Consider the following 16,447-nt stretch of genomic DNA (forward strand, 5'->3'; position numbering starts at 1 on the left):
ATTTTGCGTATAAGATTCCCGCACTTTTCCTTAATTTTTCTTTTGTTTTTCACGTCGCTTTTGAAAACTACTGGGAAATTTTTACTTTTGACCCCCGAAAGTACCAACTAAATTCACTTTCCAATCATAAAAGTTACTGTTGAAGAAAATCGAAGCAGTTTTACTGTCCTAAAAGGTGATGACAGACACAAAAAAAAATAAAAAAATAAAAAAAAAATAAAAAAAAAAACACACATCATTGTAAAATCAATACATTCATCGTTCCACTCAGAATCTAAAATTGAAAACTGACAATGTCCGTAAACAGCTCAAAAAGAGTAAAATTATTTTCAAAATTTTATTGTATATATAAAATGCTAATATGAACATTAAGTGGAATTTTCAAGTATCTACAGTCATTCGTTTTTAGGGTTCCGTACGGTAAAACGGGACCCTATTACTAAGGCTCCGCTGTCCGTCCGTCTGTCACCAGGCTGTATCTCATGAACCATGAAAGTTAGAAAGTTGAAATTTTCATAGATTATGTATTTCTATAGATGCTATAACAACAAATACTAAAAATCCTAGAATTTATAACATAAGCAGTGTTGCCAACACGTTTATAGCTTATGATGGTACGGAACCCTTCGTGCGCGAGTCCGACTCGCACTTGGTCGGTTTTTTAATTAAAACAAAATAAGAAAATCGTTATTTGAGAAATCGAGTGAATATCAAATGTTGTAAAAATATGAATTTCATACCCTCATAAAAATTTAATTTGACTTGCTTGTAGAGATTTTTTTTTAAAAAAGGTATACAAAGTTATGAAGAATCTTGTGTTACATTTTCAAATTTTAGATTTAAAAAGAAAATTTTTCAATAATTTCTAACTCAAAATAATTTGCACATTTTCGTCATTTTTACGTATTTTGTCAATATTTGAATTTTAGATGCTTATAAAAATAAATTGTGACTATGGATTTTTACTTTTTTTCATCTGCATTTGAAACAATATAATAGGAACCTTCTATTAAATTTTCAAGCTCTTTTAACCAACAAATACAATTTTATTGATATTTATAGAAAAAAAAAACTAAATAAAAAAGGAAACTGAAAATGTCCGTAAACAGCTCAAAATAAATCAAAATATTTGAAAAATGTTATGGTGTAGAAAATGCTAATATAAACATTCAGTTAAAATTTAATGTACCTACGGTCATTTGTTTTAGAGTTGTATCAAAAACCAAAATCGATTTTCTCGAAAACAGATTTTGCGTAAAATTTCCCGTTTTTCCTTAATTTTTCTTTTGTTTTTCACGTCGTATTTAAAATCTACTTTTATTTTTGACCCCCCAAAGTACCAACTAGATTCACTATCCTATCAGAAAAAGTACTGTCGAAGAAAATCCAAGCACTTTTACTGTCCTAAAAGTTGATGACAGACACAAAAAAAAATTTAAAAAAAAAAAACCCACATCATTGTAAAATCAATACATTCATCGTTTCACTCAGAATCTAAAATGTGAAAAATATTAAAAATACATAGGCACAATTTTTTTTAAAAATATTTGAAGTTCGAATCTTGACAAAATCTATCAAATTGAAAATTGACTACTATATTTATGTATTTTAAATGTTCAAATTTCATAGCTGAGGATTGAAAATGTAATACAGGGTTTCACGTAAGTTATTTATTTTGTAAAACCAAAAAATATAAAATATTTAAATCACAGTTCTTTATAGTTATTTTATGTTCAAATTTGTACAAAATTATATATTTAAGCGAAGAAGAACGATTTTAGTTTTGTGTTATGTTTTATAAATACTATTCGTGGGTATTATTCGTATGGTAACAAACAAATAAAACGGGTACCATATCAATAATAACAATATAAGTTAAAAATGTAATATAAAGTATACTAGGCTGACAAACCGTCTCCAATTAGCATTCAAATTTTGACGAAAATCTCGAAAATGTGCAAATTATTTTAACATTTTATAATTTTATAATTACAAAATTACATTTTTACTCATTATATTTACTATACATACTATTCATACAGTTTGAGTACAAATTAATTAAAAATATATTGTTTTAAAAAAAAAATAAACCTTTTTTTTCAATTCTATTGTTAAATAATAAATATTGATGTGCAAATAATGTAGATAGGTACAACTTTTTTTCCCATTAACATTATTTTATATTATAATTTTACCTATAGATGTTATGTATATAATAACCATCAAGTAATTTTATTTTCTAATATAAAATATTTTTAACATTGATTACCAATTATTGGTAATTAATACGTTTATTACAATAAATTCTTGTAACATTTATACCATTTATACCATTTGTACAACATTGTATCTATGTATAAATTTATATATTTACGTGATTAATTGGATAATTTTAAGATCTGTTACGAGGATACCGTATAGTATATGAAACGTATTGCACCAATCTATATTTACATAGGTAGGTACATCCCTAAATTCCTTAATTTATAAAATTATTTTGAAATAGGTACTTTACCATTGTCAATAATAATTTATTCTAATCTTAGAAAAATAGCTACCTACCTTTCGAAATAATAATAACATAATACTTTTAACAAGGAGCTTTTATAGTTTCAGAACTTTTGTATTAAACTATAAAAGAATAATAAATAGTATTAACTACGGTATTTTGGTATTTTGGTATTTACGGTATTAACTTAGTAATATATTATACATTCCCCGTTTGAAAGGGGGTTTCTGTTTCAAAGAACTTAAGCAATGGTTCATGTAACATAGGATTTACATACCTAGTGTATGTTTATATAATATTTACAGTGACACTTTATAACAACGGTTATACACCTACCGACGAGAAAATAAAATAAATAAAAATTATTGTTGTGTATTTTATTATTTTCTGAGTACCTACTTATTTTTTCTGATTGATTTCAAATGTCAAGTTTCAATGAGTTCAGTGAGATCGATGATGAACCACTAGATGAACCACTAGATGAACGGTGGGGGGAGAGGGAACAGGAAGAACTGCAGTTGGGATTAGAATCAGATGAACACCAGATTCCTCCTGATTTGGAGTCTTATGAAACCGCTATCGATGAGGAAATCGATTATGCTAAAGACGAAAAACAAATACAGCTTGCTATTGAACGCGTAGAAAACCTGAGGTTCGAATTACAAGACCTCAAAAACCGCAAAACTAGAGTGTTTAACACCCTGGCCGAACATATCGAAAGGGGATTGGTGAGTTTTTATCAGTTTCTTTTTTTTTTTGGGTGTTGGGGGGGGGGTGGTGGTGGTGGTGGAGCGAGTTTAAAAATCGTTTAACGGAATTACATGAATAAAATACCACTTATTTTATATAGAAGAAATCAGACCATGTAGTACCTTCCTATAGGTAGTTTTTATTTTCTTGATATATTTTAATAGTAATAAAATTTAATTTTTTCCCCAATTTTTTAGAAAAGTACTGGGTAGAATTTCCTATATTTGAATTAGATATGTCAAAGGTTTACTAAATATTTTTGAAATTAAACATGTTATTAAATTCAAATAATGAGTAATATTAAATATACGTCAATTATTTTATAGTTATACATTTTATATTCATGATATAATGGATATTCGAGCTCCGTATAAAATTACCATGCAAATGAACTTTTTCACTTTTAAGTTACAACGTCTGCGTTCTATGTTTAACCGTTTATTGCAATTTTATCTTTGTAGATTTATTATGATAAAATAAAATATATGTTATAAGTATAGATAATAATATATTATACACTTATTGTAATAATAATTATGGTATGTTGTTAATAGTGTGAATCTGATGTACCGATTAGATATGGAACAAAAGAGGAAGTCAAACTACACTATGAAAAGCTATTGATGAAATTCAAAAATAAAAAAGAAGCGGCACTCAAACAAAAACATGATTTAAACGAAAAGTTAGCTAAAAATACTGAATACTTGGAATTGAAACGCAAAGAATGTGCAGAAATCACCGAAAACCAGTATAACTTAGAATTAAAAACCGCCGTTGGCATGATATCCGACAAGACACAGCAAAAACTTACTCACTACGTAACTTAAATGGTTTAAAATTTTTTTTTTTTTTTAATCTACAGCATTTAATCCAATCACCGCATCTAACCAATTAATAATTATAATCTTACCTTTCTCGTATGGAAATCTAGTGTCAAAACTGGAAATACAAAATAAAGTATAAACGAAAATAAATGTGGCCACGCATCACTTTTACTCTCAAGCACCAAATTTATCTTCAAATTCCATTTAAAAATATCATAATTATTCCAACCTAACTAAACACAAAATATCTCGAGGATATTTCGAAAAAAAATAAACTGGGCCGACCATTCTCATTACTCCAAACACAAGTTAAACATGGTATCCTTAGATATTTCCTTAATGCGAAATCAAAACTTTCACTCCATACTAAACTAAATCTTTACAAAACCCATCTGAAACAAATTTGGATGTAAAAACTCTAAATATGGGGTTCTGAAAATAGAACAAACCTAAACTAAATACAAATAAGTCAAAACAAAATATTTTGTCTAACAAAAAAGTCACCTTCTATGTAGTAATCTAATGAACCACAACACTCATACTTTTTTAGGATTCCGTACGGTAAAATGGAACCCTATTACTAAGGCTGTCCGCTGTCCGTCCGTCCGTCCGTCCGTCTGTCAACAGGCTGTATCTCATGAACCATGGAAGTTAGAAAGTTGACATTTTCACAGATTATGTATTTCTGTTGCCACTATAACAGCAAATACGAAAGATCCTAGAATATATAATATAAGCAGTGTTGCCAACACAATTATGTACGGAACCCTTCGTGCGCGAGTCCGACTAGCACTTGGACGGTTTTTGTTTCTAGTATTTATATAATATGAAATATACAATCTATACAACTGTGCACAGTAAATATATATGAGGTTGAGGATACAAACATTATTGTGGTTGAGTTGTGCGCAAATGTGTGGTACTATATACTACTAACAGTTGATTACATTGACCACGCAGCTTCGCTTGGCCGCTGGAGTTAATACCATATGTATCAGCTATGTCCTAATTGAATCCGGGCAATGCGGTGCGTGCGTTGCGTGCGGTGCGGAGAAAAAACAAACCAGGTATGATAAGTACGGATGTCCTAATACGACCGCAAAAGACGTATGCGGTGCGGTAAAATTACACGCACCGCACCGCACGCATTATTTGATTTTATCTATTGCGGTGACGGTGGGCAAGATATCTACAATATACCAACTTGCATTTGAATGTATGCGCTGCACATGGAGAGTCTTATTTCAGAAGTTCAAAAAAGGCGTATTTTATGGGATAAGTTCCATAAGCAATTTAAAGATAGAATCAAAGTTGATCGAGAGTGGGAAGCTGTAGGGAAAGAATTATGTATGCCAAGTAAGTAAAAAATATGTTTTATTATAAATTCACGTGTACTGTCTAGTATCTAGTAATATGTACTGTAGGTACTTTAGTCATTTTAAATATTATTGTTAATTAAAATAAGTAGTTAAAATATTTTAATAAAACACGGTCATAACAATTAATTCATTAAAATATAATGCATGTAAAGTATAAATATGGAGAGAAGTATACTGTTATAAAATTGTGTTTTTAGAATTGTTTTTCCTAAGCACATCCTGCTGATAATATTTATATTTTATTTTTTTCAAAAAATAAAGTGAATATATTTCTAATATTTTCTGCAAATCGAGATGATCTATTATTGGCTTTATTTCTTCGCATCATTAGTAATGTATTCGGTTGTTCTTCATTCAAACTTGTTTGTCTCGCAGTATCTTTTTCGCGGTCTATTATAATATTATGTAAAATGCATATTGTTTTCACAATATGATCTGCGTTTTCCACTTTGGTTTCTACATTTTTTTGCAAAATCCTAAATTTTGCAGATGCAATATCAAAGGCACATTCAATTGTCATTCGAGCCCACGACAGTCTATAATTGTAATATTCTTTATTTACGTCGTCCAATTGCTTGCGAGGATGAGGATAAGGATTAAATAACTTCGTAGTGGAAAAGCTTCATCTCCTACGAAAACAAATGGTGCCACATTATTTGAATTTGGTAAACATCTTGGTTTAGGTAATTTTAATGAATTATTTTCTATTCGAATGTGTACATTAGAATTGGAAAATACGCCACCATCACAGTCTTTTCCATAAGCACCTATGTCAACCAAAATAAACATATAATTTGCATCAGCTATGGCCATTAAAACAATGGAAAAAAATTGTTAATAATTATAAAACATGCTTCCAGAATTTTTTGGACACTTTAACCGTATGTGCTTTCCATCAATGCGTACAACACAATGGGGAAAGTTCCATTTGTCGTAAAAACCTTGAGCGATATTATCAAAATCATTTATACTTGGAGTAGGCATATGTATTTCTTGGGAACATTTCCAAATAGCTCGTCATACTTCAATTACAATTGATGAAACAGTTGTCTTGAAAATTCTAAACGAAAACGCAATTTGTCTAAAAGCAGTACCAGTAGCTAAGTACTTAAAAAAAATTAAAACGCCATTAATATTTTATTATTTTTAGTTTGATCATAAAAAAGATTAATAATTAGTAAATACTATTTATATTTTATACTACTTATAATACTTTTCAGTCATATATTACTGTGATAGTTAAAACTTAAAATTTAATATTGAATTTAAATGTGTATAAAATATTATCTATTGCACAATAATCGTATCATACTAAGCATAGCAGGTAATCCTATTATGTAAGTTTCTACTCGAACAAAAATACACCAATATATAATATGTAATTTCTTACATGGCGATAAAATTCAATGCATTACTATCTACTATCTAGACTTTTCTTTATTAGTGTAGTGCTAACATCAGATCGAGTAATATTAGTAATATTTATGTGATTCGCCACATTACGCCTTATGATACGATAAATAGTAAGGACTAAAGACAATAATAATTTATAAACGCATTGGCGTTGGCTTTTTTCTTTCGCTCTAATGACGGGATATTTATATTACGCTAAAAATAATAAAAAAATTAAACAAAAATAGTATAAATTTTTTTTTAAATTTTTAGAATAAGAAGCTAAAAAAAATGGAGAAATTTGCGAGATCAATTTCTGAAAGAAATAAAAAAAATACCAAAACGTGCATCTGGTAGTGGTCAGGAGTTTGCAGCACATTATAATAGAAGATGGTCATATTTCCAATTATTACTTTTTTTGAGAGACTCTGTACAATCTAGAACTACAAGTGGTAATATTTCGGAGAGCGATAAATTAAATGACGATTTAATTCATAATGATGAGGTTGAGTTTGATACAGACGATCATAATATTTCAAATATTTGGGTTGATGAAAATATAAGTTCTTTAACTCCAAATCGTCCACCAAAAAAAAAAAACAAAAAATTGACACAAAATATTTATTTGAAAATGAACTATTAAAGTTGGAAGCTAAAAATACAGACGATACTAATATTTCAAGTATTTGCGTCAGTGAAAATATAAGCACTTTAACTCCAAATCGTCCACTAAAAACAAATCAAAAAATTGACACAAGATCTTCATTTGAAAATGAACTATTGAAGTTGGAAGCTAAACAAGTTGCTGCTATATTAGAACCACAAGCCCCTGAAGATGAAGATCTATTATTTTTTAAATCATTGATTCCGTACACGAAACAGTTACATCCAATGCAAAAATTAAGATTTAGGAGTACCTACAATGCAAGATACATTATGACGAGAAATATCCTCACAACAATTTTCTAATGATCAAAATATGACAAATTATTATACAAATCCACCATCTTCATCTTCTACGTCTGATTCAAATAATTCAAACAATATTAATTATTTTTAAATTATAAAATAAATGTAGGGACTAAATATTTATATATTACTATTATTTATGATATAACTTTAAAATTAAAACAACTGTACAAAAATAATTCAATCATTATAAGCAATTGTATCTACTTATTCAAAATAAAAATAATTACCTTATTAATGTTACGAGTAATCTTTCCTTCACTGAAATTGGTTTCTTAAAATTAGTTGTACTGTGTGAACACTCTATTTCAATTAATTGTAGAATATAGTCGAACGTTTGTGGTAGAATTCTAGTGTACGATCTAAATAACGTTTCGTCTTCAAGTAATTTTGGATAAAGATGATAAAATTCACGAAAAATAAAACCATCTTTATAAACAGTATTGACATTATTTCTTTTATTTAGTTTTTTTAAACGTATATATTTTAACCACAAGTTTTCAGAAAGTAATAACTTTCGTTGTGTATCCGTTAGTGGCATATTTACAAATGTAAAAGAAATAAAAATTTACCCGCCTACGATAAGGTAGTATTTAATTTTGCCACATTAAAAATTACACGCAGCGGTTTGCGGTGCGGGTGATAGACGCAACGCACGCACCGCATTGCCCGGATTCAATTAGGACATAGCGTAAGGTCTGTCTTGGGGTGGTGTAATTTAATCAGGTGACCAAAGGTTACCGTCACTGAGATGTCTTGTAGTGAGATATTACACCTAATATAATCTTGCACTACGATACGAACTTATGAACTTAAATTGTCTTTTCACAAAACAAGGTTTGAGTATACTATATATAGATAGCTACTAGACACTGGAACGGCTTTAAAACTACGTCGATTGATATAATACACGAAAAATCCCAATGGGTACAATTTACTATAACTGAAACATAACGCAGAGACAAACAAAATGTGTGTGTGTAGAGTAAAAAATGAATTCAATGCTAGAAACTGTTGTATACTAGTAAAAAATCTAACCAAAATCAATGCCCTGTAACCCACACAAAATATATTTCAAAAAATGTTGGCGTGCGTGACCTAAGCCGGGTGGCTTCTCCAATGAAGCCTTTCTGCTAACTCTTTTTCTATCTTTATAATTTAAGCTTATTGTACAACATATGTATAGATTGTTTAATTTTAAATAAAAGTTTAAAAAAAAGACTACAGAATTCGATAAATGCATTTTTTTCACATACAATAATATGTTGTCAAAAAATAATTTTATTTGGTAAAATATCAGATATACCTATGTGTTGTGATGTAAGTCTAAAATTGACTTAACTTATGTTATATAATTACAGGATGTAGAAGAATTGATTGAGACCTGTAAACGGCAGGATAATAAATTAAATGAAGCCCTCTTGAAATTTATTGCGCAGAAACAAAAATGTAAAAAGGTAAAAACAAAAATTGAATATTTGGCACCAAGCACGTTCAGCATAGATGAATACCAGGAATCATCAATCAAAAATGAAAACATTAAAAATGGTATACTAACTATGTAAGCAATTTTCTTTTCTATTTCATTACTTTAAGTGGCCGATTTAACTGGACAAATACATTTGATGGTTGAGCCTTTGGTCCCTCACAATTGTTTTAAAATCAGAACGGAAAATGATTCTATCTAATAATTCCAGGAATGAAGATCAGTGGCGTTTTTACGATGAGGAGGATTTGGGGGAAGGGATCCCTTTGGACTTTTTTTTGTAGTTTAGATTTCCGCAATTCTTAATATAAATAATAAAAATGGTACCTATTACTTTAAGGTACCTACGTACCTATTTCGGTTTTATAAATATTTTAACCACGATATCCGGTAATTGTATCGATAGGAAAGTCTGACTCTTCACAATAATCGTTGGCCGATACGCTACTATCCGACAGTAATTGCCTTTGCGTGTATTTTGTATTCTTTTTAGAATTATATTTCATGCTGGAATAGTAATAACTAATAACAAATAATTATTCTGGTGACCAGCCAACACGATTTAAGATATATTTATGTAGATATTATCTTAAATTGTGGCAGGTGGTAAAAAAAATAATTCGAAGATTAAAGTCATACGTTTATTTTTGGAAAATTTGTAACTGGTAGGTAACTATACTATAACATCGGACATTGTGGTGTTCATTGAATAATAATCCTTGAAGTATTTTATCCAATAATGTTCATTATCTGTTCGGCATTCAGAGTTCTGACTTTCTGCAACATTCTTCGACATTGTTATTACTTAGGTATTACAAGTTTGTTCTAGTTATACAGTAAAACTGTAAACCTTACTTGTAATGAGATCCTACTGATCCTCTTTATAGATAGTAAATTTCCTTACAATGGAATTTAACAATAGTCACGTGCCTACGTATAACGTATATTCAGAATATTTTAGTATCCTTATAAAGGAAACTCTTTCATAACAAAAAAATCAGTTTATACCATCGTACCGAGTAATTCCGTTATAAAGTTGTTTTACTGTATTTTTTTTTATATTTTGATTATTTGTGGCACAAACTTCTACATTCAACAGGATCATAAATTAGGAGAACTAAAAAAAAAAATATGTAGCTATATAATACCTATATTTAGAATATATTTATATTGGACGAAGAAAACCAATGGTTTTAACACCCGTCTATAGGTGCTCTGTTCACCGTAAGTTGAGTCAATTTTCAGAGAAGTTGAAATCAAAAAATCAAAAAATGTAAGAAAGTCGATTTCAAGTAGACTTGACGAAAAATTCAAATCTGTTTTTAGAATTCTTATCGCTTCATTAGATCAATTGGTATGTTTGTTAAAAAACACGTCTAAAATACAATGTCGCGTGTGTGTTAGACAAAAACAGAAAATCACGGTATCGAATACCTACCCATGTATTGTCACAACGTTTTTCCAGCATTCCACGTGTGCAAAAAAAAGTTGGTTAACTTACGACTAACAGCGTATATTTCTAAGATTAGTTATAAATTATAATATTAGTATTTTCTTAATTCATTTACTTAATTGTAGCAAAAACTATGATCTACTGTGAATTTATGTGAATTGATTCGTGGTTAGTATATAAATGTAAAAATGTAAAATTACATTCTATAATATATCAAAAATCAAATATTTAATGGTGAATAGTTTCAAGTTTATTCGTTATATTTTTTATTTCAAGGACAAATATCAAAACCCAAACTCTTAAAGTTCTTAAATCTGAATTATTAAAAATTACTGATATTGACAAAAGGCGTATCGGTTTAAAAGAAGAAAAGGATAAAAATGAGGCTGAGTTAAAACAAATCAAAGATGTAAGTTTCTTAAAAAAATATGTTGTATTAGTTTAATATTTTATAAGATAACTTATCTTTAAGAGGACGTGATACCCGCATGTGTTGTCTTTGTCTTACAAGTGCAGTTACATAGCAAATTATACGCAAAGCAGAACACGTGTAGCTTCGTTAGCTTAAAAATTAGAGTAAATTTACTTCTTATAAAATCTAAAGGTAAGATTATTATCTAGACAACCTCATGAGCTCTTTATTATATTTTAATTTTTAAGCGAGTTATAAGTACTTTAAGATGCACAAATAATTTTAAATTTTAAGATACTCATAGCTTGCTTTAAAATTAAAATAAAACAAAAATCTCAAGAGGTTGTCTAGATAATAATCTTACCTTTAGATTTTACAAGAGGTAAATTTACTCTAATTTTTAAGCTAATGGAGCTACACGTGTTCTGCTTTGCGTATAATTTGCTATGTTATGCACTTGTAAGACGGAGACAACACATGCGGATATCACGTCCTCTTAAATAGAATAAACAAGTTAAGCGTTAAATTAAAAAAAAACCCTGATCCTGATCAATTTTTTTCCGAATAAAGAAATAAAGGACGCACTTGTAATATTATACTATTATATTGTGTAATTTGGATATTACGAAAAGATGTTCAAGTTATAGGTAGTGTATATTTTAATAGTGTTTGTAAAATTATGTAATTTAATACTATGCTATTTCATAATTGATAGTGTAACGATACTTGTATGAAAGTTAGCAGGTAAAAAGTTCAAAATCGTTTTATTCAAAAAGATGCGATAAGGACCGTTCGCAATCGTGTTCTACCCCTCTATCTACTTCCGGAAAGGACTTAAATTTTAAAATATTTAGTTATATTATCTCTATAAAATGGCTATCTTAAACTAGGTATTAAGAAAAACAAGTCTTAATTTTTTATTTTGACATGGTATACCTAGTTCAAACCTATACCTTACCTAGTACCTAACCATATTAATACCTAATCCATGATAAAATATTATGACTGTAGATTTCTAATATTTACCTAGCGTTATTTTTCAAAAATTATATTTCTACAATAAATAGAAAAAAGTTAAAGACTGACATAATTACTTCTATATAGCATATAAATTATATATTTACATTATTGTTATTTTTATTTATTTTCAAGAAGTTAATGATAAATTGAACGTAACATTTTTGCATGGGCACGGGGCATCCATTATTATAATATCTAGAAGTATATAATACTGTAATATTCTCGTCGTTGGGGCTGGTCAGAGTGATATTCTGATAGCCGTTGACTACGAGTATATTATGATTTTGCAGGAAGCAAGACCACTTGTGTTGATGATGAAGATGTTGACAGGGTAGTTTATAAATAAATATAGACAGATGAAAAGATACTTTGTAGTTTATTAAAATGTTCTTCAGTAATTTTGTCTTTGTGACGTGAAGGTGCTTGTTGTGCTCTGGAGTAGACACGTCTGAATACAGGCTGTTTCAGGCTCCCTTTTATATTCGGGTCCCTGCTCCCCCTGCCTATCGATACGCTATCTTGTCTCTAACGGATGTGGTCTGTGTGACCATTGACTCAACCTACGCACTTGCAATATTCCTATCTAATCTGAGTGTTCGCCATAATGTTCTGACAGCTAATTTATTATCTGTGTTGTTGTGCAGAAAGTCATCTCTTCTGCGAATTACTAATTATTTATCAGTTAACACATCCTGGTCTATAGTTGCGTACATATATACGTACATCTACTCGTGGCTTTGGCAATCCCCATATCCTGACAACTGATACGTGATTTGTGTTTTAATATGGCTCGCGATTAATTACTCGGTTATTTTGACTATATGATTAACCCTTTAATCTTTTATTGTATTTGCATATTTTTTGCAATTTGACTATTACCTAATCGCTTATGCCGAATTTAACTATTCATATACCTATAATGATATTTATGTGTTGTGAGTAAACGGATACTATCCGTTACAATACTATATAGAGCCATACATACTAAATGGTTTTTTTATAACACTTAATATTATTCTATATATATATCAATACAGGAATGGAGACAACATGTCAAAGCAAAGGCACGTGACCAGAAGCATGATCGCCGACTAAAAAAAGCACGGATATCAGATTATTTTTCTGAAAATCCTTTACTTTTGAACGATTATCTTGAGAGTATGAAAAAAGATAAAATATTTAAAAAGACTTTGGCTGACCTACGTCAGGAGTTGTCCGAAATAAAGGTAATAAAAAAACAGCTAGGCATATGTATTCAATAATGTAGAAAAACCAAGTTGAGTTTCTAAAACAAATAAATATTTATATTCATGTAGATAATGTTGTATGTTTAAAAGTGTTAATGAATTTATGATTTTGTATTGATAATTTAAATAAAAATGTAGCACAAAATATGTTAAATGAATACAATCGATATAGGTGTAAGGTATGTATATTGAGTATTTTTTAAATCGCAAACAGCACTTAGCCAAGAACGTTGCTATAGATATGTTTAATTTAAATCTAAGTATTTTTATTCTGTGTTCTGCGTACCTATACCTACCAGTGGTGGCTCCAAGAAAATGATTGGGGGAGAAGGGGGGGGGGAAGTTATATTTTTTTAAAAATATCGATCCCCAACAAAAACATAACCGTGAAAAAATGCCAAGTTCCAAACTCCCTACCAAAAAGTCGGCCTATCAAAGTAGTGAAATCTACATTGTGGCCAAGTCTGCTATTTTTTAATTCATAACCTCACTGCACTCCTACATTAAAGAGCAACACTCCCAGTGGCGCCGAACTTTTTTTAAACCACTGGGGTAAACCTTGTTTGAGGGTACCACCTACCCACCAACCCATACCTAGGGGGGGGGGGGGGCACGCCGCCCGACACGGTCCTGGAGCCTACCTTTTTCCACAAAAATTTTTTTTAATGCTTATATTCCAAAATTGTATTATAAATATAAAATTATTTTACTATTAAAATAGTAAATAATAAAATATTTAAATGTAAAATATAATACTATGTAATATATATAAATGTTTATAATTTCATATCCCGAAAAATTACCAATAGTAATTCGTAATAATATTAATTAATATCAGAATTTAAGATAGATATCTTACATGGTAATAGAAATTAAATTTTTATTAGAATAATGTGTGTAAATAAAAATGGGAAGTTTTGAACATAGATGATAATAAAAATAGATGTTCTTTTATTATATAGTAGGTATACTATTAGTTTATAAAACTATTAAACTTAAGCATAATATGGATAGGTCACAAAAAATCGAAGTTATAAATCTTAAAGTTTAGTAACCAATACCGTGTGGTATTATTATGATAATATTATATACGTAATTATTAATTTATTAGTCTTGCTATTTTTTTTATGGTATAAAGTTATACAATTAAATACAACTGTAAAAATGTTGTTGCAAAATTTGTTTTTTGTTTGAGCTATAAGAAGACCATTATATAATTAATCCAGGCTAGCAACTACCTTAAAAAGTTTTATTTTTTTTTAATTTTATGAAAGATAATGAAATTTTACAACTAATTAATTTAATAATATAGATATTTAAAATTTTAATTTTTATCCATAAAATATAAACTGTTTAAGTATATTAAAATAATTATTTTATTAAAGCAAGTTACACTGTATTTATATAGTTCATAAGTACCAATGGTACTTAAGTTAATAATTTTAATAACTTGCTACTATTTTTCGAAAAATCATTTATAACACTATCAGTGTTAATTTGAATATCTTGTTCGCATGCAATGCGCATTAAGCCCTCTAATCTAGACTCAGCCATAGTTGATCTCAATCTAGTTTTTACTAGTTTAAGTTTTGAGAAACTGCGTTCAGTAGAAGCACTGGAAACAGGTAATGTCACTGCAATTTTGACCAGCATGTAAATATTTGGTAGTGTAAATCTGATATTTGAACTGCAAAATAATTTAAATATATATTAAATAAGAGAGTTGCTATTAGTAAAATCTTCAATATGGTCTTTAAGAATTAATTCTTCGTCAGACTCAGAATCAGAATTATGGGATTCAGAATCAGAATATGTTTTATTATCCTTATGAAGATATTTTGGTAAACAAATGGTTTTTTCTAAATCAGAAAAACAACTAATAACCAATATAAATTCTGTCTTTAATGTTTCTGCATTGTTATACTTTGAATATGTTGATGCTACGCCTTGAAATGCATCACTAGGTCGTTTTTTATTATCCATTTTTATTTCTAAAATTCTTTTTTTAGTTACTAGTGATAAATCTTTAAATATAGACAGTGTTGATTCATTACATTTTTGACTGATCTGACTGCATATTATATCAAGCACTACGTAAAAAGTGTGATATTTAAAGTTAGTCAATAAGGGTCAGAAATGTCAGAAGTTGGTTCATCTATTGCTTGTTCTCCAGGCATCATTTTTCTTTTTCTTGATCGTTTTTGTGGTAAAGGAGTAAAAAGTTCATCTTTATGATTTTCAATGAATTGCTTCACTTCGATATCAATTGATTTAAAGTCTTCGCGGAGCTTTAATAACTGTTCTTTTTTAGATCTTATCATTGATGATGCTGTGATAAAATCTACATCTATTGCTAGAAATGTTTTGCTCAATGGATCAAATACAGAAAAAATATGCTTAAATAAAAAACATGTACACAGAAATCGTTCAGATTGGAAATAAGAAAGGAATGATGATGCATCTGATGAAGCTTCTGATGTCTAGAGATCTTCCAGTGTATCAACTAAAGATTCCCAAGTCAGTAAAATTGTACCTAAAGCTGTAGAGTGGCTACTCCATCTAGTAGTAGTTGCATATTTCAAACGACGAACTGGTAATTTGGGTTTACGAATTTTTTTGATTTTTTTCAAAAAGGTAAACACGATTTTTACTGCTACATACCTTATTATTGGTATTTCAGCTCATTTATGAAAAGAGGTAATCTAATCTTAATCGCTAATTATTAGGGTCAACAATTATATGTCCGTAGATCGGTGACAGTATCGCGTAGAGATAAATATAATATTATATTTTATCGCACCTATTACAGTCGTCAGTCGCTCTTTATACTCGTGCGGTGCGTTATTAAATCGACCGTTTTAAAATGCCGAAAGTGAGAACTTCCAACACTAGTTGTATTTATGTAGGTATACAATATTTGAAAATTCCAAGGTTCTTATGGCGAAAACAATCATGAGGTAATATGATGTTATAACATTTATTTAGTAAAATTGAGAGGATCCTAAT

At 29.1% G+C, this 16,447-nt stretch overlaps 1 protein-coding gene across 1 annotated transcript; it reads left to right on the forward strand.

Moving 5' to 3' along the window:
* The first annotated feature begins 2,703 nt into the window (after positions 1 to 2,703).
* On the forward strand, positions 2,704 to 13,509 carry LOC100574663. The gene is made up of 5 exons (XM_008191786.3): positions 2,704 to 3,237; positions 3,814 to 4,077; positions 9,185 to 9,384; positions 11,039 to 11,171; positions 13,232 to 13,509. Exons 1-5 carry the CDS (start codon positions 2,932 to 2,934, stop codon positions 13,454 to 13,456), a joined length of 1,128 nt encoding a protein of 375 aa, XP_008190008.1. The 5' UTR covers positions 2,704 to 2,931; the 3' UTR covers positions 13,457 to 13,509.
* Positions 13,510 to 16,447: the final 2,938 nt, after the last annotated feature.

The sequence above is a fragment of the Acyrthosiphon pisum genome, chromosome X, assembly GCF_005508785.2.
Source record: "Acyrthosiphon pisum isolate AL4f chromosome X, pea_aphid_22Mar2018_4r6ur, whole genome shotgun sequence".
NCBI lineage: Eukaryota > Metazoa > Arthropoda > Insecta > Hemiptera > Aphididae > Acyrthosiphon > Acyrthosiphon pisum.